Source organism: Phocoena phocoena, chromosome 2 (genome assembly GCF_963924675.1).
Source record: "Phocoena phocoena chromosome 2, mPhoPho1.1, whole genome shotgun sequence".
NCBI lineage: Eukaryota > Metazoa > Chordata > Mammalia > Artiodactyla > Phocoenidae > Phocoena > Phocoena phocoena.
In genome coordinates, this window is record NC_089220.1 from 25090183 (window position 1) to 25113397 (window position 23215).

General features: G+C 54.3%; 1 protein-coding gene across 1 annotated transcript; it reads left to right on the forward strand.

The window, feature by feature from the left end:
• The first annotated feature begins 3933 nt into the window (after positions 1 to 3933).
• ISM2 (isthmin 2) lies at positions 3934 to 18355 on the forward strand. Its single transcript, XM_065871645.1, has 6 exons — positions 3934 to 4263; positions 12494 to 12736; positions 13824 to 14175; positions 15962 to 16213; positions 16471 to 16554; positions 17838 to 18355. The coding sequence occupies exons 1-6, from the start codon at positions 3934 to 3936 to the stop codon at positions 18353 to 18355; spliced, it is 1779 nt and encodes a 592-aa protein (XP_065727717.1).
• Positions 18356 to 23215: the final 4860 nt, after the last annotated feature.

The following is a 23215-nucleotide window of genomic DNA, read 5'->3' on the forward strand; positions in this document are numbered from 1 at the left end:
AGAATTACAGGGCTTCCCTGGTGGCACAGTGGTTGAGAATCTGCCTGCTAATGCAGGGGACACGGGTTCGAGCCCTGGTCTGGGAAGATCCCACATGCCGCGGAGCAGCTAGGCCCGTGAGCCACAACTACTGAGCCTGCGCGTCTGGAGCCTGTGCTCCGCAACAAGAGAGGCCGTGATAGTGAAGAGGCCCGCACACCGCGATGAGGAGCGGCCCCCACTTGAGGCCCACACACCACGATGAAGAGTGGCCCCCACTTGCCGCAACTAGAGAAAAGCCCTTGCACAGAAACGAAGACCCAACACAGCCATAAATAAATAAATAAGATTACTAAAAAAAAAAAAAAATTACAATACCAAGTGTTGACAAAGGTGGGAATGCAAAATGGTACAGCCGTTGGAGAAAACAATTTGGCAAGTTTTTGACAGCAATTTCACCCAAGAGAAGTGAAAGCATGTCCACAAGAGAATTGGCACTTGAATATTCATAGCTCCTTTATTCATAATAGCCCCAACCTGGAAACAATCCAAATGCTATCATAGTTAATGGGAAAAGCAGCAGAATGGTCTATGATGAATACTACTCAGCTGTGAAAAGGAACAAATTACTGACACCTACAACTAGATGGATGACCCTCAAAACCATGCTCAAAGAAAGAAGCCAAACAAAAGAATACATGAATGTGACTACACTGATACTTCTAAAAAGGCAAGACTATAACCTACGATGACAGAGTGGAGAAGTGCTTACCAGGAGCCAAGGGTAGGGAGGTAGGGATTAACTGTACAAAGGGACTGTTAAAAGATAATTTTCAAAAACGAATAAAATCACGACTCTCTTACAGATGTAAAAATGAAAGATTTTATTTAACTCATTAATGAGAAACCTGTTAAGGGTATTACAGCCAATTCAAAGCAGATATTGAAAAACAGAAACTGTGTAGATCAGGAATACTGAAGTGAAGGTACAAATGAAGACAAAACTGATTTCCTCCACACAGCGGGAGGGTGGTCAATCGAACCTCCACAGAACAGGACAGAATTTGCATTTATATAGACAAGAAGTATTTTGCTTTGCTATTAGTTACTTACAACCTACAAAGTTGTAAAACAGCCCCAAGACAATGAAAGACTAGAATGAGATAACTTAAAAGGATGTACTAAAAAAAAAAAAAAAAAAAAAAGGATGTACTGTATGTAGACAATGCATTATTTTCCACTGAAGCATATTTATTTTTCCCGCAGTGCACAGAAGGATATTGGAGTGATGAGAAATTTCTAAGTCATGATGGTGGTGGTAGTTACCTGGATATATACATTTGTCAAAACTCATTGAACTGTACAATTAAAATAGGTGTGTTTATTTTATGTAAGTTATATCTCAATAAAGTTGATTAGAAAAAGAAAAGAATAACCAACAGCATTTGGGGAGGAGAGAGTGAGAACGAGTAGATATAGCAGGACTAATCGGGAGGCTATTATAGCTGGCCAGGTAAGGGGAAGGGCTCCCATTAGCGGTAGTTACTGACTTGGAGACAGATACACGTGAACGAATGAATTCCTTATTTTCAAACTCCATGTTTAACCTGGGGGAAGGTTCAAAAGTTTGATGAAAAGACAAAATATTCGACTGGATGTGAAAATAGTTTTAAAAAAAATCCTAAAAAACAAAGAACACAGTGGCCTCGCATTTAGTAAAAGCAATATGGCGTAGCAGGTTGCTCAAATGCTAGGTTTCTTTGGGCTAATATTTGAGTGTTCAGCATGTACCAGACATCTTATTAGGCTGAACCACATGAAATTGCCAACATTTGACCCTTTTGACCCAGAAGTGGCAACTTCATGTAGTTCATCCTAATATAAGTCCTTAGATTCTTATTTACTCCTCACATCTGTGAGGTGGGTAGCCCCTCCCTACACCCCACACTTTTACAGATGACAAAAGCACCCACCAAGGGGTCAAAGAATTTGCCCAATAATATCACCTTCTTAGTAAATGATAGAAGCAAGGTTCAAACCCCTGTGGCGGACTCCAGATCGGCATTGCAACTAACCCCTGTGATGCACTATTCAAAACACTGCAGAAGGACTTCCCTGGTGGCGCAGTGGTTAAGAATCCGCCCGCCAATGCCGGAGACATGGGTTCGAGCCCTGGCCCAGGAAGATTCCACATGCCGCGGAACAACTAAGCCCGTTCGCCACAACTACTGAGCCTGCGCTCTAGAGCCGGCGAGGGAGAGCCCCCCATGCCACAACTACTGAAGACCATGCGCCTAGAGCCCGTGCTCCACAAAAGAAGCCACCACAATGAGAAGCCCGCGCACCGCAACGAAGAGTAGCCCCCTCTCAACGCAACTAGAGAAAAGCCCGCACGCAGCAACGAAGACCCAATGCAGCCAAAAATAAATAAATTTATTTAAAAAACAACAACAACAACTGCAGAGTCCTGGGCAGTGCTGTTAGGGATAGGAATGGTTTCTCAGAAATGTGCTTAGTCTCCTAAGAGTTTCTAAGGCTAAACCCAGATCCCAAATTTTCCCCTATGGCCAGGTTTCTGGCATCCTTCCCAGCACCTCCAGGGATCTGCTGTCCCTGCCCAGAAACCAGGAAGCCTTTGTGTTCCTCCATATGGCCCCTGGCCCATAATAATGCCTTCTGACTGCTCCTCACCTACCTGTCCAAACCCCACCCCACCTGCCCTGTGTCACGGAGCTCACAGTCCCTAACAGCCCCCAGCCATGAAAATCGTCACTGCCACTCATAGTTCCTGATCATTATCATAAGCTGAGGTTTTATTTCATGACCGCACGCCCTACACGGGAGGATCCCTGCACGAGTGTCCCTCTGGAGGGAGTGGGTGGCCCCACTGTTTTACCCAGGATGAAACTAGGTGACACCCAGTGGCAGGGCAGGATCTCTGACCACTCCTTCAGACGTGGCTAGCTGCTGTCCTTCTGGGACTTTATCCTCACATCTGAGTCTCAGCTCTCTCCTGGCTCTTGAAGTGCTGGGAAATTGAGTGTAGAGTGGCAGGTGTTTTTTCGAGTCTCCACCTCCAGCAGGGGAGCTGGAAGAGCCTTGGGGGAGTTACTTCCAGGCCTTCCTCCCCAAGCCACCCTACCTTGGTGCACATTTGCCCAAGAGCTGAAGGCTCCCGCGTTGGGCTGCGGCGCGTCCCTAGCCCGCGAGGCTCTGGCGGTCGGTGAGCCCCGGCGTCGCCCTCAGGACCCCGCAGGAGTCGCACAGTTGGACTGGAGAGCGCCGGCAAGCGGGCTGCGACTTTCCCCGAACAGGAATTCGCTTGGGGCTGCGCCGGCGACAGCGGCGGGCAGTCAGGGCGGGGAGGCGGCCAGATCAAAGGGAGCCGCCCACTGGGCCAAGACTTGTCCGGGAGCGCGAGGGGCCACCCCTCCGGGGAGGGCGGGGGACACCCCGAGCGCCGACCTGAGAGCAGCCGGGGCGCCCACGCCGGGCCAGGGAGAGAGAGAGGGAGAGAGTGAGAAGAGAGAGAGAGAGAAGAGAGAGGAGAGGAGAGAGAGAAAAGAGAGACAGACAGAGAAGAGAGAGGAGAGAGTAGATAGAGAAGACAGAGAGAAGAGAGAGAGAAGAGAGAGAGGAGAGAGAAGAGAGATCAGAGAAGAGAGAGAGAGAGAGAGAGAGAGAGAGAGAGAGAGAGAGAGAGAGAGAGAGGGAGAGAGAGAGAGAGAGAGAGAGAGAGAGAGAGAGAGAGAGGAGAGCCGCGCGCCCCCGCCCCGCGCGCCCCCGCGGCCGCCGGAGCTTCCCTCCCGAGCCCTGAGCGCTGGCGCTGCCGGGCCTGCGCCGCCGTCCCAGCGCTCCCGCCCCCGAAGGAGGCGAGGCCCGGCGTCAACCGACTCGCCGGAGCGGCCCGGGAGGCGCGAAGGCGCCGGGCGGAGCAGCCTCGGGAGGGAGAGGATGCCTCGACTCCCCGGCCGCGCGGCGCTCCCCCTCTGCGTGGTGCTGCTGACCGCGCTGCTGGCCGCGGTGCGAGCGCTCCCCCTGCGGAAGCCGCGGGGCCCCGGCTGGAGCCACGTGAGGCTGGCGGAGGTGAGCGGCGCGGCGCGGGCTGCGGCGTGCTGGGTCCCTGCTCCCCCGGCCCCCAGCTCTGGCCGCGCGGGGAGCAGGACCGGGACGCGAGTGGTGGCCCCCGAGTGCGAGGGGCGGGACCGGCCCGCACGTCGGCGGGCATCGGGCGGTGGCCAAGTGCGCCGGACCTGCGGAAAACACCCCCGGGCTGTGAAGCAGGTGACCCTGGGGAGAAACGTTACTTCTGTGCTGAGTTTGGTGCGCAGACACCCTGCAGCCTCCCGGCTTCATTTCCCATCCGCCCGCCGCGTCCCCGCGGCCGCCTCGCCCTGAGCGAACCTCTCCTGCAGCCATGCGGCTCAGGTGCGCGCTCCGAGAGGAGTCCGGCGGATGCTCGAGGACCGCAGCGCTTTGCGGAGTGGCGGGCGGGTGTTGCTGAGGTTCCAGCGGTGAAGTGAGCCCCTGGTGCAGCCTCTTCAATCAAATCTTCAAAGGATTTGGGTCCTTTGGGGTGTGAATTGAGAGAAGGTGAGGTAGTAAGTGGGGGCCTCCAACTTGCTGGGTGGGACCTTTATATCATTAGGTACTTGAACAAGCAGAAGAGGTCGGTAAGAGGTAGAGGAGCGCTTTCTGGGGGTGGGGAGGGGCTGTGAGTGACCTTTTGCGGGCGACCGAAGACAGAGGAGTGAGACCAAGAGTAGTTTAGACACGAAGAGAAATCACCGTCTGTCAAAACCCGCGTCTCCCGTCGCCAGGGGTCAACGGTCCAGCCGTTCCCTCCTGGACCACAGCGGACTCATCCCCATGGGGACAAAGCCCGCCAGACTTGTTGCAGGGTTCACGGGAGCAGGCCTGTGTGGCAGGGGGTCCTGGCCTCTCAGTGCACGGAGCAATTCTAGGGGGAGGCCGGAGTGGCTCTTCTCATTTTCCAGATGAGGACACTCAGGGCCCGAGGCGGGTGCAGGAGAGCAGTGAAGTGAGCGAGAGCCTGAGCTTGGGGCCCTGTCAGTGCCCAGGATGCTGAGGCCCTCCAGAGGCAACGGGAAGAAAGCACGTCCCCTGCATTTTAGCGGGGGTGGGGGTGGGTGGGGGGTGGGTGGTGGTGGTCTCTGTGGACCCTTGTTTGTCCATCTTTTTTTCACGACTGCCCTCCCTCCTAAGGAGATTTTTAGACTCTATTTGTTCTAAGTGCCTCCCCCATGAAATTTTAATACCACAGATACGCTCCCTATTCATGCACTAAGGCCCTTTGGAGTGTTACAAACCATTGTTTTGCAATAATACTTAGATTTTTTTGCCTCCTCCTCCAAGATCTAATTTTTGCCCCTGTTGAGAGTACATCCTGTAGACCAGGCGTTCTCAACCTCCACACTACCAACATCTTGGGGTTATACACTTCTTTGTTGGGAGTTGTAGCATTGTAGGATGTTTAGCAGCATCTCTGGCCTCTACCCACTAGATGCCTGTAGCACCCCCTGCCCAGAGCCAGACGTTATTTCCTGTGGGATACCCCGTCTTCCTGCCCGTTGTTAGGAGCCACAGCTGAAGACAAATCTAGAGGAACTGAACAGCCTCTGGCCAGTCCACTTCCTCAGTGGAGATGACAATGGAAATAAAATTAACTGAATTGGCATACTTTTTTACTTACCCCTTTGATTGTAATTATTTTTAGTATGTTTGCCAGATCTTCCCCCAAGGCCAGCCCAGAGGATGAGTTATTTCAGAGCCAAAGTCACATCCCCAGCCCTGGTATAGAGCCTGGCAGAGCCCTCAGAAACATTTTCAAACAAATTACTGGCATGGAGGAAAAACAGAGCTTGGAGCCCGAGGCCTGGGGTTCTGGTCCCAGCTGGTTATTAACTCATGTGTGACTCCCCTTGGACAATTTCCTGACATTTGAAATGAGGGGCTAAGTCACCTCCACGGTCCCGTCCAGCTCAAACGTTGTTTCCCAAGTGTGAATGATGTGTGCTAAAGCAGTCACACATCGAAGGTGTGAGCTGACGAATATGTTGAGAGAGCGCGCACTGCTATTCTAGGGCCTTGGTGATGCGTCAGACGTCGCTGACCAGCCCAGGGGGCTTTGTGAAGAAGCTGAAGAACATAAACCCCCCCTGGATCCAAAGGTGTAGGATGACTGCAGGGCAGTAAGCATCCCTTGGGCCTGGCAGACTCAGTACAAAGTACTTCACATGATGTTAGTTCATTGTCAAATATCTGACATGGGCATCATTCCCATTTTCCAGATGAAAACAATCGAGGCACAGAGATGGTGAGCCTCGCTGGGGTTGGGAGCCAGGTCTGTCTTTCCAGAGCTACACTGAGACCTTTGCGTGTCATGCTCCAGCCTGCTCATCTAAAGTCTTGAAATCATTACGATCGTGAACAAAATACGCCATCCTCTCTCTGGGCAGGCCTGTTGCTGAGCCTCAGTTTACTCCCACAGTCGAGTGGGGATGAGAACCCGCTTTGCTGGGTGGCATGCGGGGTGAGAAAGCACTGTCCACGTGGGTGGCCTCGTCGTTACAAGGGGCTGGGGCCACGCGATTTGTTGGGTGCTGGACGAGCAAAGAATGACACAGCTCTGCCTTGGGTATCTTCTGTTCTAGTCGGGATCAGAACACCACCCAAACAGCTGCAGGGCATTTTGTGTTCCTATAGTCTTGTCCTCATTTGAAGGACGAGGAAACTGACAATGGGTCCAATAACTAAGCCAGGATCCAAACCCAGCTTTGCTTAATTCTCCAGCCCCTGGGCACCTAACCCTGGCACCCACCACCTCCTAGGCCAGCAAGGGAAGACCCTGGGGCAGGGCGGAGGGGAGCTGGGGACTTGCAGCCACAAGAGGGTACTGGAGGTTAGAACTAGGCAAGAGAGAAGAATTGATAGAGGGCAGCTCCTCGGCTTCAAGGACTGTCCCGCAGGAAGGATTCCCCCACGGGGCAGAGCCGGGCACATTTCATGCTGCGGCAGCAGGGATTCAGCTGCCGTGGGAGGAAGTACTTTGTGAGGGTGCAGGCTGAGATGAAGGACTGAACACAGAGGAAGGAGCTCCCCAAACCCGGGGCAGCGTCGTGCATGTGGTAGAGGTACATAGGCAGCACTTCAGTCCTGGTGCATCATCCAGCCAGTTACCTGGCAGCAGGGCCTGGACTGCAGGAGGGGCATGGTGGGTTGAAAGGTCTCATCTGCCAGGTGGGTGGCACCGAGAAGCAGGTATTTTTCTGAAGATAGGCCTTCTTTGGTTGGGGTCTTTCTGGCCTAATCAGTGAGCAACTGACAGAAGGGGAACTGGAACCCAGGTCTGTGTGAGGCGAGCCTGTGGCCCTGCCCTCCGCCACCTCCTGCAGCTGGGCACCTTCCCGCCCTTGACTGTGAACTTTGTTCTCCCTCCAGACCATTCTTCTCTCTCTGAGAGGTCGGAACCACTGGAAAGGTGGTTGAGGGAGAGAAGGAAGGTCGGGAACTGAGACCTGGAGGCTGGGCTGCTCAGTGGTCCCAGGCAAGTCCCAGCCTCACTGCATCTCAGTCTCCTAATCGTCCCTGCCCTTCTCACCTCACTGGGTTGTTATGAGGATCAACGGGAAGGATGGATATGAAAAGCAGAAAATCCTGTCCTAGTGTTTTGTTCATTTGACACATTCCGCACCCCACAGTGGCAGGCAGTGAACTAGAAGGTGCTGCCCGTGCCCGGAGCTGGCAAAGCACAAGGATTAAGAGCACAGACTCTCTAGCCAGATCATCTGCCTCAAAACCTGGTCTGCCAGCCCCCCGTGTAACCCTGAGCAAGTTCCTCCACCTCTCGGATCCTTGGCTGCCTCCTCTAGGAAGTGAGGGTGATGCTGGTACCTCGTGGTTGTGAGGATTCGTTGGGTCCGTATCTGCAGGGTGCTCGACAGCACTGGCTACGTAGTTCATGGGGCCCAGTGCAGAATGAAAACGTGGGGTCTCTAAGCATTTCAAGATGGCAACAGCAGAGCAGTAAACCCTGTGCAGCGTGCTGTACAAGTGCACAGGTCACACAGCGTGAAGCCAGCCCTGGTGCTTGGAGGGTGTGCTCTGAGGTAGGTCTCCCTCCCCGGCCAGGGTGGGCTGGGTTAGAACAGCACACACCAGTGAGGAGGGTGACATCCAACCCCACTCCTCTGCCGGTGGTCCTCTGGCCTGTCTGGAGAAGCAACCGCCTTTGAATGATGGGACTCCAGCACCTCCAGGAAGCCGTGGTGACTGTGTGTGCTGCCGGGCTCTGTAGGGAGGCGCCCGGGCCTTAGCAGTGGCTGCGCGGAGGAGAGGTGCTGGAGTGCACCTGGCAACTGGATTTCATTATCCGGAACAAGTTCCTGACCCCTGAGAGGAGGCAGAGGGGAGAAGGGAGAGTGGGGGGACTGTGAGGGGAGCTGAAGCAGGTTAGCAGGCAATGCTCAAGCAATGCAGTAAGGGTTTGTGGGTAGGGGGGGGCTCTTATGTTAACTGGAAACACACGGGTCAGGGCTGCCCTGCCAAGCCTGGGAGCATATGCGTGGGCCCGTGTTTGTGTGTGTGTGTGTGTGTGTGTGTGTGTGTGTGTGTGTGTGAGAGAGAGAGAGAGAGAGAGAGAGAGAGAATGAATGGTGGGGACATATCTTGGTGTATATCTATATATCTCGTGTTTATCTGGGTAATGACACCATCCCCAAAAGAATGGAGCTGTGTATTTGTACACGTGTGAAACTCCACATTTAAGCATAAAAGATGTGGGAGGTGGTCCCATGGGATAGGGCAGGTGTTCTTAAACAGGCGGGAGCCTCCAAAGTTGCTTCAGAATGTCATGGAAATACACCGCCCAGAGATCTGCATCAGTAGTGGAGGGGGGCGGTCTTCAAACCAAATAAGATGTAAAGAACCAACACCGTGCTGGTGAGAGGGGTGCTGCCTGCTCTCTCTCTGAGAGCTATCTATCAGCACCTCTAGGTAACACTCACTGCATGTGCCAGGTGCCGTTCTAACTCAACAGCCCTATGAGACAGGGATGGCCGGCCGTTTCCCTAATTTACAGGAGGAGAAACTAAGGCAGATTAAGTAACCTGCCCACGGTCATACAGCCAGTAGGTGTCCAAGTTGGGGTTTGATCCCAGGTGATGTGGCCTCCAGCCTGCACTCGTTACCACCACCTTCGGGGCCAGACAAGAAGATGAAAGCCGAAGCGCTTTTTGAATGCAGAGGGGGTTGCGCTTGAGGGGTAATTGGCCTGAGTGTCTGCGCAGGCGCGTGTGCACCAATGCCTGGGAGTTGAGATCCGGCAGAGCTGAGTTTGAACCTAAGCTCCCATAGTGTAACCTGTGAGACCTTATGGAAACCCCTTACCCTCTCTGAGCCTCCACAGCCTCATCGTTAACACAGAGATAGTCACACTCACCCCTCATCGGTGCCGGCATTCATTCAATCACTCAGAAATGATTTACTGAGCGCCTGTGGCGTGCCAGGCACTGTGCTAGGCACGCGATACAGCGTGAACAAAGCAAACATTTCTACCTGCACGGAGCTTACACCCTAGCTGGAGTAAGTGTCAGAAGGTAGGTAAAGGGCGTGGTCCAGGCGCGGTACAGAAGATGCGCTCAGACGGTGCTTACACGTCAGGGCTCTGAGTGCTCTGCCCACATCCCTGCAGGCCTCACTTCCAGTTGCCTGAGGCCTTTTGCTGGCACTAGGGCCTGCTCTGAGCTGTGCATGGCCAGCCCGAAGCTCCTGGAGTGCCCATCCTCTCCCCCACCCAGCCTCCCTCAACCGATGACCGATGGCATAACTGAGGCGCCCAGTGAGATGCGCTCCAGTTGTGCACCGTGGTCACTGGCTCCATGGAGCATTCTTTATTAGCTGCCTCCCTCCCTGCTGGTGTCTCCAGGGATCACCTTCCAAAGGAACCACTTGCCCTTGAATCTTTGTCTCAGGGTCGGCTTCTCAGGGAACCCAAACTAAGATCAGATGTCCCCCTCCACTCCGGGGAGTTCCCCAGGGGCTGACACACAGGGCAGGAGGCTCCAAGAGAGGAAGGGTGGTGTGTGTGGCTGTGATGTTGAGCCAGGGCTTTCTGTGGTCTCTGCTCGTCGTCTGGTCCGATTGGGCACCAGGGTGGGGAGGGCTGGAAACAGACACTTTGAATGCCTGCTCGGTGCCAGCCCTGTCCCATCACCGTTTCCCATTTTACAGATGAAGACGCTCACAGAGGTTATGTCGCCTGCCAGGGCCCCAGAGGTCAGAAGCCAGGCCACCACTGGCATTCAGACGCAGGCAGCCTGACTCTAGAGCAGGGTCTCTTAACTGCAGCACTGTTGACATTCTGGGCTGGATAATCCTTGCTGTGAGGTTGTGCTATGTATGCATTGTAAGATTTCTGGTTTCTACCCACTAGATGCCAGTAGCACCCCTTTCCCCGCCCCAGCTGTGACAACTACAAATGTCATTGCCAAATGTCCGCAGATGAAACCTGGTGTTTGTGTCCAGGAGCCTGGGGCATGTGAATCAGCTAGAAAGGCTGCAGACCCTGAACTGCTGCTGCCCCAAGTCTGCCTGTTTCTGTGCCCAGAGGCTGCAGATAGAGGAACTGCTGTGCAAAGTTGTGGGGACAGTTAGGGCTTCCGTGGAATTATGGGTGGGAACAGCTAGGAAGGTGGCATCTGGGGATGCTCCAGGCCTCCAGGATTGGCCAGAGAAGGGGTTGGGTTGTTCCATTACTCATCTATCCATCTTCTGCTCATCTGTCCCGGCTATATGGACCAGAACACTTTCACTCATTGAGAGACTCTGGGCCCCGGTTGAGATGGGCCCATGGCTGCCCTGGGACCAGGTGTTTAGTGCGGGAGCCTTGTTTGTTTTGGTTCTGGTTTTTGTTTTGGTTTGGTTTTTTGGCTGTGCCACATGGCATGCGGGATCTTAGTTCCTTGACCAGGGATCGAACCCGTGCTCCCTGCAGTGGAAGCGTGGAGTCTTAACCACTGGACCACCAGGGAAGTCCCAGTGCAGGAGCCTTGGAGCCAGGCCTCTGGGGACCACAGAAGGAGGGGGTCAAAGGGGAGAGACATGAGAAACAAGACTGATTCAGCCCCTGATATGTGAAGTAGACTCTCAGCGCTCCCACCTGCAGTGTTGGAGCATGCTGTTTAAGAGTGTGAGCTCTGGCTGCCTGGTTCAAATCCTGCTTCTAACAGTAAATGTCTGTGTGACCTCAGGCAAGTTACTTGCCTTTTCTGTGCCTTAGTTTTCATGATCAAAATGGAAATGACAGCTAGCCCTTACCTCTGAGGGTTGTTGGGAGGATTAAACGAGTGATCTAAGTGTTTAGAATAGTGCCTGCCACAGGGGATGCTGTGGAAGTGTTTGATAAATAAAATTCTGACAATCCTTCCAGGTGGGAATTATTATTATTCTCATTTTGTTGGTGGGAAATCATCAAATTGAATGAGCAAGTGGGGAGAGCTGGGATTTGAACCCAAGCTGATCTGACTCTCCAGACCCATGTTTTTCAGCCGTACCACACTGTCCAAGGTATGAGGCGGGAGGTGGGCTCAAGGCTGTGGCCTGGGTGAGGCAGGGTCCACAGGCTCCTGGCCCCTGAGGCTCACAAGGCAGCCCTGGACAGGGCTCTTTCTGCCCTGGTGTAGAGACCTGGGCAATGGCTGCAGCCTGGAGGTAGGTGCCGACCCAGTGCTCTACCGTCTGAGCAGGGAAGGCCAGAGCAAGAGTCAGAGACATCCAGGACTGCTTTCACTTAGTATTTGAGCTGCATCAAGGACAGTCCCAGTGTGGACCTCATGGCACTGGCTGGTGGAGGGGATTAACTGGCAGACAGACGGCCACACAAGCAGCCTGGAATAGGAAAAGGGGCCGGGCCCCACGTGAGCAGGCGGAGGAAGGTTGCTGTGGTCAGGGATGCCAAGAAATACAGCCCCCGCACGGATGGCTTGGGAAGGCCAGGTGGCCGGGGAGTGTGCCGAGGGGAAGGGCCTGGGTCTGCTGCCCACGCCCCTGTCGGCCTCCCTGAGCCTTCCTGCCCCGACGTGGGAGGGCCTGGGTGTCTGTTCTCTGACAAGGGCCCTGGGGGATTCTGAGGCAAGTGTCTGCAAACTGCACTTTGGAGCCACCGCCTTAAACATCTCACTTCCCCTCTGGGCCTCAGTTTGTTCATCTGTGAAATGAGCAGGTTGGATTGTGTCTCTTCCACGTGTAGAAACCTGATTTGAACCCTCCTTCTCGTGCCTCGCGCTGGCATCATTTGCCCGAGTGCTTTGTGGACGCCGTCCACCCTCTGAGGTGTTAAAGCAGACACGTTTGGATACACAGTCTCCAGGCGAATTTGTGACTTGGTCTGCCCCCAGGGCTCCCGAATCTCCCCCTGCTCCCGCCCCCCACCAGCCTTTTCCGGGTTCGCATGGGCGCTGACCTCAGGCACCCCTCCCTCCCATCTCTCCCTCAGGTCTTGGCCTCCCCAGACCCCAGCTCTCCTAGAGAAGAAGAGGAGCCCCCTCTGCTCTCCAGAGCCCGCCTCCAGGCAGGGCTGCGCCGACACAGACGCTGGGCTCTCACTGAGCCAGCAGCCCTGACCCTGGACAAGACCTCCTTGCCCGGGACCCTGGAGGACGCTCCCTTGCTGCTGGAGCTGCAGAAGCTGCCGGGATTGGCCAACACAGACTTGAGTGCCCCAAACCCCAATATCCAGGTGAGAGCTACAGGGGCGCCGTGGGCCCAGTAGACACCTGGAGAGAAGCTGGGCTGAAGAGCTCAGCTCTGAGGTCAGGTGTCCCATCCGGTACTGCTTGGAGGGCAGGGGTCCTGTGCAGGTCGGAGAAGGTGACAGCCCCCGCCCTGCCTGTGGAGCAGTGGGTGGTGACCTGCCCACCAGAGGGGCTTTATGGGAGAGAAAACTAGAGGGGTTGGTGGAATTCCAGTTTACATACTCCACCATCAGTCCCGAATCCCTAATGACAATAATTCCTGCATTTTGTGTACCATCTATAGCTTACAAAACATTTTCACCAAAAGAGAAAGAAGGTCACAAAAATATAGAACACACAACATTCTAAAGTTGTTTAAAAGTGTGTGTGTGTGTGTGTGTGTGTGTGTCTATATATCTAAACTTGGAAGGTTAATCACCAAAATGTTACCTGTCAGAGATGGAATATGGGTGATTTCCATTTTCTTCTTTATATTTTGCTTGTTCTTTTCCCCAAATTTTGTTCTGTGACCTCCTATCGCTTTGTAATAGCCCAAAGTGACGTTTTTAAAGTTCACTTTCACATAAATGGTTTCACGTTACTTATTTCCTGTCCACGATGTAGTGGGCGAGAGCCCTCCCCAGGGCTGTTGTGGGGATCTGCTGTCATTTGGCCTCATTTTCTGGCCCTAGAATGAGGAAATGGAGATTCAGGGCCGTCAGTGGCCCCAGCAGTTGCGCAGCCTGTGGGCTGCTGCAGCCAGAATTCAAACCCAGCTTTTCCTAAATGAGTGGGTCTCCACCCCGGCACATGTTAGGACCACTACGCCTGGCCCTACCTCACACACCAATTAAATCCGTGTCTGGGGTGGGGTCAGGGGCTCAGGAATCTCCAACGGATTCTGATGCACAGCCAGGTCTTAGACTGTGACCCTCTGTGCCCGGGGAGACCAAGAAGGTGGACCAGAAGAATGGGCTGGTTTGGAGAAAAGGTTGGGCCTCTCCCCCTGCCCCCAGGCTTGTCATCTCCCCTGCCTTCGGAGTCTGGCTCTGAGCCCTCCCTCACTGGCCGGGTGTGTCTGTACCTCTGCAGGTGACCATCGAAGTGGTGGAGGACCCCCAGGCTGAGGTGGAGATGGACCTGCTGGCTGAGCCTAACAATCGCTGGTCCCAGGGGGCCCCCAGCTGGCTGCCGGCCAAGGAACTCTTCTGGCCCCTATTCTGGGGCTACCTGGAGGGCGAGGAAGGGAGGCCCAGTCTCAAGGGCAGAGCCGCAGGAGAAGAGGAGGATTACCCTCCAGAGTACCGTGAGAGTGAGGACCAAGAGGACCACGACGAGGAAGACGACGATGACCAAGAGCATGGGTTCAGTGGGGGCGCAGGAGGCTGGGAGCGGGGCTGGCTGTCCCCCGGGGACCGGGCCTTCAAGGAGCCTGATAGCTCCGGTGAGCTCCCCCATCTTGACATCCCCGGCCCTGGGGGTCCTGAGTGGAAATGGGGGTGAGAGCTTCCCGGGCAGGGGCAGCTGGGGAGGCCTGGAGCCTAGGCCTGTGCAGACACCATCACCAGCCAAGCATTACCCATAGCTTGCAAAGTTTGTTTGTTTTTCAAACATTTGACCCTCACAACAGCCCTGAGATCCCCTAAGCAGAACAGACATTTGTTAATAATATGTATATTCATATCCGTTTCCAACAAATTAAGAAATATTATAAATCCCACCACTCACAACTGACCTCACCTTCAGATTGTGTGAGTTTGAATCCTGGGTCTACTGCTTACCAGCTGAGTGACCTTGGGCAGGTTAACCTCTCTGGGCCTCAGTTCCTTCTTCTCTAAAATGGACATGGGCACAAACCTGACTATGTAGAATTGGGTGTAGAGAGTAGTAAGTGAGTTAGTACTTTTTTTTTTTTAAGAAGATGTTGGGGGTAGGAGTTTATTAATTAATTAATTTTTTTTGGCTGTGTTGGGTCTTCGTTTCTGTGCGAGGGCTTTCTCTAGTTGTGGCAAGTGGGGGCCCCTCTTCATCGCGGTGCGCGGGCCTCTCACTATGGCGGCCTCTCTTGTTGCGGAGCACAGGCTCCAGACGTGCAGGCTCAGTAGTTGTGGCTCATGGGCCTAGTTGCTCTGCGGCATGTGGGATCCTCCCAGACCAGGGCTCAAACCCGTGTCCCCTGCATTAGCAGGCAGATTCTCAACCACTGTGCCACCAGGGAAGCCCGTGAGTTAGTACTTTTAAAGTGCCAGTACATAGTAAACAAAGTATTGGCTATTACATTTTTTTTAGAAAGCAACATAACAACGTAGACTATTCAGAAAATACCACCTAAAGCCTGTCCCCAGCCCCATGACAGGCACTTGTTTTTTTGCGGTACGCGGGCCTCTCACTGTTGTGGCCTCTCCCGTTGCGGAGCACAGGCTCCGGACGCGCAGGCTCAGCGGCCATGACTCACGGGCCTAGCTGCTCCGTGGCATGTGGGATCTTCCAGGACCGGGGCACGAACCCGTGTCCCCTGCATTGGCAGGTGGACTCTCAACCACTGCGCCACCAGGGAAGCCCCCAGGCATTTTTATTTTTGCATGTTGCAGTTTCAGTTTTCCCTGGGTACACACATGTTTCACACACAGTTATAGCACTTCTCCCCAGAGCCCTGGTGTCTCATTGTTGGTTCAGACTAAGTCGTAGCAGGCTTTTTCCATTTCACCAAAGTCATGTAAGCGAACAGGCAGAATTTTCATGACTTTCAGCTTTTCTTCCATTGATTTTCCTTAAACACTTGGTACCAGCCTGCTCAGGCCTGCCTGGGAAGCGAGGAGAGAGCTGGGTGTGTGTGTCAGTACTTTGGGGGTTCCACAGAGAGCCCTGGGTCTCAGGCCCGTGCAGCCAAAGGCCTGTGGGTACTGTCGTGGTGCATTTTGGGTCCCTCAGACCAGGACGTGGGGAGCAGGGACATTCTTTAATACCCCCAGTGCCAGGGAAGTATTGTCACTCTTGGTTTTGATTGGCACAAAAACTGTAGCTCAGAGATGTCGGGGGACTTGCCCAAGGTCCCCTCAGCAGTGGTCAGGTGGCCTCCAGGTGGCTTTACCTCTTCTTTGCTGTGTGGGCACAGAGTGGGTGGCTGGGAGTCGTGACACCTCCTGCATTTGCCCGGGTGTTCACTGCACAGGGGTACCCAGATGAGCAGATTAGTGGGGCTGAAATTCAGCCCATGCTCCGTCCGCTAGGGGTGTCCTGGCCCGGGCCGTATCCTCCCAAGGAAGGGGTGCCTTCTGCTAATTCGCACCAAGGCACCCCGTGGGCTCTGCTCCCTCACCCCTGGCTCCCTGCCTTGACGCAGACTCGGCTTCAAGAGGAATGGAGCCGCTGGTCTCCCTGCAGTGGGAGCTGCGGCAGCGGCAGCCAGCAGAGGACTCAGCCCTGTGGCTACACCTGCACTGCCACTGAGTCCCGTGCCTGCGACCTGTCCCCCTGTCCTGGTGAGATGAGCCGCAGCTCCTGCAGATGGAGCGGCTTACACGCTGGACTTGGTCCCCTGGGAATGTGGGCGTGTAAGCCTTGTATAGGGTGGGCTTGGGAGAGGGGAGGCAGGAAGCTCACACACACAGTGGTCCTGCCCTGTGCCAGGCCTGTCCCAGATGCCACGGGCACCGAGAGCCTAGTGAGGGCTGGGCTCCCATCGGGAGCACAGAGGTGCCCTGCGGCACCACCAGCCTGGCCTCCTCTCTTTCCAAAGGCGCCGAGGACAAGGACCCCTTGGGCTTCCCCAGTGAGGGGTGGCGGCCCCTGGCCCACAATTCTACGGACATGCTCAGCCCAGGTCAGTGGTGGGCTAGGCCCTGCCCCTGGGGGTTTGGGGGAAACCTCTCTCGGGAAGGTGGAGCCTCACCGCGCGGGCAGGAATCTTGCCTCCATCCACTGAGGCAGAGGGTACATCTTCCAGGTGGAAGGTTAGCCTCCCCAGCAAGGGGACCGTAACATTTCCAAACCCCCTACCCAGGCCCATTGGCCTTTCCCAGCCTGATATTCCTGCTGGGAAGAAGGTCTTGAGGGGAGCCCAGAGCTTGGAGACCATCTAGTGGGGCGTACGCTCCCTGGCAGCAGGATAGGAGGGGACATTCTGGCTTCCACTCCCTGGTCACTCTTGGAGGCTCCTGGCAGGCTGTGTCTGGGGAGCAGTTACCCTCAAAAACAGGTCAGGGTCCAGAGCTCCAGGACTGCCCCTTCCGGCAGCTTGGAGCGGGCCGCGCTTTCCCCAGCACACTCCACGTCTGTGTCTCTTGCACCCCACAAGGAGGCAGGCAGCTGCCCACAGCCCCCTTGCAGATGGGTCCTATGCTCAACGCCACAGAAGCTCACTGAGCCGGGAGGGTGCACCCGGCCCTGTGTGGGGCAGGGGATTCCCGGAAGACCAAGCCCAGTCCCTGCCCTCAAGGGGCTCAGGTCTTCAGGGGAAAGACACACGCAACCAACTTAGGTACAGCACTGCCAAGTGGGCCCAAGGGTCTGCAGCAAAGAGGGAGGAGCAGTTTGTTCTGGGTGGCCAGGGTCAGAGGCCACATTTTCCAAGGTGGGGGGGGGGGAGGGCAGCATAGACAGAGGGGTCACAGGGGACCCAGAAAGACAGAGTGAACCTAAGAAAGGCAAAGTTAAGAACAAGAATGGGCCAGTGGTGAAAACAGTGAAACATTTTCTTACCAAGAGGCTAAAACTGCTGTCCCTGCCCCCACCCACCCCAGCTCATTCCCCACGATCCCAGGATCTTTCCCACCATCCAGCATCTAAAGGAACAAGGCCTAGCTCTGCAGAGGGCCTGTAGGCCCCTCCTCCAGCCCCTTGGCTGATGTCCATTCGGCTACGGCCTGTTGCTTCAGCTTGCCTGCGTGGTGTGTGGTTGCCCTTATCTGTTAACAGCGGCGGCCACGTCAGACTGCCCCCGGCTCTGGTGTGGGTCCTTCCCCTCCTGCCCCTACGGCCCTACCAAGGCACAGCTTTGCACCAGCTGGGGCCTAGGCCTTCCCCCTCCGTGCATTGGCCCTTGACCAGTCCCCCCCACCCCAGGGGCTGACCGGTCCCCTTCCCACGCTCCCCTGCCCTCTGCAGATGTGGACAGCTGTGAGAAGTGGCTGAACTGCAAGAGTGACTTCCTAGCCAAGTACCTGAGCCAGGTGCTGCGGGACCTGCCCAGCTGCCCGTGTGCGTACCCGCTGGAGGCCGTGTCCAGCGCCGTGAGCCTGCAGGATGAGCACCAGGGCCGCAGCTTCCGGTGGAGGGACGCCAGCGGCCCACGCGAGCGCCTGGACGTGTACCAGCCCACGGCCCGCTTCTGCCTGCGCTCTCTGCTGTCCGGGGAGAGCAGCACACTGGCCGCCCAGCACTGCTGCTACGACGCGGGCAGCCGGCTGCTGACCCGAGGCAAGGGCGCCGGCGCGCCCGACCTCGTCAGCACCGACTTCTCGCCCGAGCTGCACTTCAAGGTGGACACGCTGCCCTGGATCCTGTGTAAGGGGGACTGGAGCCGCTACCACGCCGTGCGGCCCCCGAACAATGGCCGGGCCTGCACGGACAACCCCCCCGAGGAGGAATACCTGGCGCAGTTGCAGGAGGCCAAGGAGTTCTGATGAGGGCTGCTGTGCTGGAGAACTTTCCTCACGGGCCGCTCACCCTGCCTGGCCCAGACCTGGTGAGGCCAGTCTGGTGCCTCGAGCCCTCTGCCTTTGAACCTGAGGCGGGGAGGTCAGCACCCCAGGTGTTGGTGTGGGGTTGGGGAAAAGGTTGAAGAGTGTATAAGGCCCAGGGCGAGAGGAGGGAGCTCAGCTCCCAAGGCCCCCGGGGCTGCCCCGAGATGCGTAGCTGTGGCGGCCTTACCTCTTGCCCACTGGGAGGCGCTGTCGCAGCCTGGACACCCATTGTCCTCCCTCTCCCTCTGTGCTCAGGTGTGTGCCCGGCTCTCCACACACCCTGATCCCCGGGACCTGCAGTGAGTCACTTAGAGCCCCAGCCGTGAGGGCCAGTCTCGTCATCCCGGCCCGCGGGCCAGCAGCCAACCAGCCCTGGGCCAGCAGCCCTCCTTAGCGCTGAGCGGTCGTACGTGGCCCACTTGCCCACCCCTGCTGGGAGGCTTAACCTCAGCCCCGAGCGGCCTTTCGTTGGACACCACTTCAGTCTAGGGCTGAAGGCCATCAATGGGACCGTAAGTGGATAGACAGGCCGTGGCAGCCAAGACAAGGCAGGATCCAGGTGCAGAACGGATCAATGAGTGCTGGTCCCTTTCTTTGTCCAGCTCACCTCTGTTCTGTCCTGGTTGTAGGAATGTGTGGGGCTGGGAGATCACAGCGCCCTGAATGAGCACAGTGGCCAGGCTTGGGGTGGGTTCAGAACCACCCCAGAAGGATGAGTCATGTGCAGGGTGAGCTGGTAAATCAGCTCTCCCGGGGGGGGGGGGTGGCAGGGGGACAGCCTCAATTTCTGTGGTGTAAACGTTCCCACTGTGGCCCACTTCAGGCTCCCAAGGTGATGTCGCTGAACACTCTGAGCTCAGAGTTGGGAAGAGATGCATATGATCAGCTCTCCCAGCACACCTCGTGCCTCTTCCCTGCCTCCCCTCACCCCTCATCTCCCGCTTCCCTCTGCAACCACACCTTCTTGCCTTCTGCGGGGTTGAAATGCTGATATCCCAACTGTCTCTGTTCATAAAAGCCTCCAAAAGTAGGGAACTTCAGTCCTAGCCCCTAGGCAGCTGCCCTGAAACTCTCTGGGAACCTCAGCAATAAAGCACTTTATTTTCAAATTCTGTCTGATGAAGAATTTGGAGCCCCAGCAGAGCAGAGGGGTGTAGGGAGCCCTTGCTTACAGTCCAAGCCAAGCTCCCCTGGACTGCGTTTGTGATTACCTAACCCTGCTGGGCAGGCAGAGCTCCGGGGTGCAGAGTTTAGTTTAGACTAAACATCAGTTAGGTAATCTTTACTTGGTTATCTTTACTCAAACTCGTAAAGGGTTACCTAGGAGGCAGGGAAGAGCTAGCAGGACCTTAGGGGCACATTCACTCCAAGTCCTTCGGTCAGATAGGTCAATTGCATTTACACCAGAGGAAGTGACCCCACTTCCCCAAGCAACTTGCTGCAAGGGGATCCAATGCAGAGTTGTCCCAAGAACTACACCTATGAGAGAGCCCTACCTTAGTTGGTACCCTTACCACACACTCCACTGTCACTTCTGGCATTTGGGGAAGTCACATCAGGAAGCAGAATGAGACAAGGTGTGTTCAGAGCCACTACCTGGAGAAACTCAGAAAGCCAGATATTTCCAATTACATCACACCTAGAGGGAGGTTTATTAGTCTGGTCCGGGATCACCATCTAACAGCACTCTGGTGCAACTAGAATATTACAGGGTCAGAGAGGCCAGGATCTCGGGTCACTAGGTGGTAGCCAAGTTCCCTTCCCTGTCTCTTGTCTGGGGAATTCAATACGATTAGCACAGGAATGTTTCAATTATGTTTTAGCTGAAACTTAAAAAAAATAAATAACAAGATACAGATATCCCAGAGTCTGTTTTCACAGGAAACGGCTAATTCCCCTCCTTTCTAATATAATTTACCTTGACACTTAAACACACTAAATTTAATCTATACCTAATGCTTTGTCTATTACCCAGACTGAACTTAACCAGCCCCATTTTTAATCCAAGTGACATGCTAAATTACTACCACATCAGGCCACAGGTGAGAGAAACTAAAGAAAAGGGGGCTGAAAAGGAGCCTTGAAGGGGCTGGGGCATTGATCAGCTATAAAATGGTGTTTATTCAAACTGTACAAAGGAGAGAGAGATGCTGTGCAGGTGGCTGCCAGCTTAGGGAACACCTGTGTGTGAGCAGAAAGAATCACAGAGGGGTCACTGACCCTGTTAAAGGGAGGATTTCAGGAGCCGCTGGTATCAGAGCCAGGAGAGGCCCATGAAATCAGAGAGGACCCTCCCCCGCTCTGGTCCAGTGTAGGCCGTCCTGGCTCACCTGGCTGTTCTTCCCATCCCGGACACCAGGAGCCATCCGTGGCTACGCATCCAGCACGAACACCACAGCTGTTTCTAACTTAGCTGCCCCAGCCACCTGGATGTTTGTTTTTGCCCCATTTTTCCTCCTCTGGGTTACCTCGTAAAAGGTTCTAGGCTAGGCAAGACCGGTCACGTTGAGAGCTTTCCCGGTGGTGCAGTGGTTAAGAATCCGCCTGCCAATGCAGGGGACATGGGTTCAAGCCCTGGTCTGGGAAGATCCCACATGCCGTGGAGCAGCTAAGCCCGTGTGCCACAACTACTGAGCCTGCACTCTAGAGCCCACAAGCCACAACTACTGAGCCCATGTGCCACAACTACTGAAGCCTGTGTACCTGGAGCCTGTGCTCTGCAACAAGGCACCGCAATGAGAAGCCCACACACCGCAACGAAGAGTAGCCCCTACTCGTCGCAACTAGAGAAAGCCAGCACGCAGCAATGAAGACCCAACGCAGCCAAAAATAAATTTAAAAAAACAAAAAGACTGGTCACATTGAATTCTTACTAGGGTTTAAAACAACCAACAGTACAAACCTGCCAGATCCTGCTGGCCTCCCTCGTCTCTTGGAAGACAGGATGTTTCAGATCCTTTGTCTCATTGTTCACAAAAGGGACCCAGATGTGCTTCTTTGGCTCTTCTATTACAGTTAGATTTTCTTAACATGTTGAAGTGCTTCTCAAAATCCACCCCTGGTATCAATATCACCTGGGATATTAAAATGTAAGCTCACAGGCCACACCCCACACCCACTAAGAGTATCTAGGGGTGGAGCCCACTTTCCTGCATTTAACAGGTTCCCCTCACGTGGTTCTTAGTTGAGGAGAACCCTTGGCCTAGGATTTGCAATTTGGCCAATTAACCAGATTTTCAGAAGATCAATTCCTGCTCAAGGGAAAATGTGTGGGCCTGGGAGCCCAGAAGTCAGCAGGTAACATGCCACCGGGGGCCAGAGCTTCTACATCCATCTCTAATGCTCTTATAGGTACCTATTATACTACCCATTTTACAGATGAGGAAATTTGTCCAATTTGTTAGGAAGTGACACATTTACAATTCAAACCCAAGTCCAAAGTTCTGTTTTTAGCTCTGTCAGTCTGCTTTTTAGGCTCCGATGGCTAACCAAAATGTTATCAGTGAAATGGAAGTGGTGAAAATTGGAACAGCCATCAGTACTGGGGATATGAATGTTACCGAGCTGTCATATAACAGGAACTTTGCCTGGTGCTTCGGTTATTACTAAGACACTTGGAAACTTCACTTCAGATTTTTCCTAGGTATTCTGGAATTGGTAACTCTCCCGCCAGGTGTGAAAGGGGTCCTTTTTTGTCACTGGTCTCTGTGTTAGGAGGGGTCCTTGATTTGCTGTTTTTGTTGATTTTGGCCACGCCGTGCAGCACGCGGGATCTTAGTTCCCTGACCAGGGATAGAACCCATGCCCCCTGCATTGGGAGCACGGAGTCTTAACCACTGGACTGCCAGGGAAGTCCCAAGGGGTCCTTGATTTGATTCAAGCTAGAGCACAGGTAGTTTATCAAAAAGTTCTGTTTGAAGCCCCAGGAAGCAGATCTAATGCCGAACTAGATGCAAATTAGTTCAGCCCAGCACTTGTTGATTAATTCAAGCCAAAGGAGGATATTGGGGGTCTAAATTAGCCGGATCAGTACTGATTTCCTACTTTAATTACATTTTGGCCAAGTCATGTTGGTTGGATTAGCCTGCAGACCTCACTGCCACCTAATAAAACAGGCAAGGACAGATGAAGGAAATAGCTGTAACTGCAGGAGGTAGTGTCTGGATTAGAGGGTGCTGACTCACACTGAGGTCACCAGGGCGGGGCTTGTCGAGGAAAATGACCCTCCCTGTGAAGGTACAGTTTACCTCTTCCTGCAACGTGGCAATCTGGACCCCACTGGAACCCCTTCGTCAGTGCTCAGTAAACTTGCTTAATGGAACCAGGTATTTAAAAATACTCTATATTCGTTTCTTCCTCTTTCTGGGAGTTAACAACAGGCCTGGAATTTCCTATTCCAGGAAGGATGCCTAACATGCTAGAAATGCAGCTGCTTCTTTTCAGGGATGAACACAACAAGGCAGTAGACAGTGGTTTGGACTTGAGCACTGGCTCTGCCGTTACGGTCCTTGTTCCAAATTCCAACTCTGCTAAATTATCTGTTGTAGGGTCTGGGATATGCGTTAAGAAATCCAAGGACTAGGTTCTTGTGAAACAGAAATAATGGTAGTATCTGTTTCACAGGGGCTAAATTATGGGGGCTAAATAAGCTACTGCAAGGGAACTGCTTAGTACAGTGTCTGGTACATAGTAACCGCTCAATAAACAGAAGCTCAGTGAACAGAAACCCAAAGCCCACAGTTCCCCTTGGTCACAGGGTGGGGAATCTCTTTCCACACCTCAAAGCAGTACCTGGTTGAT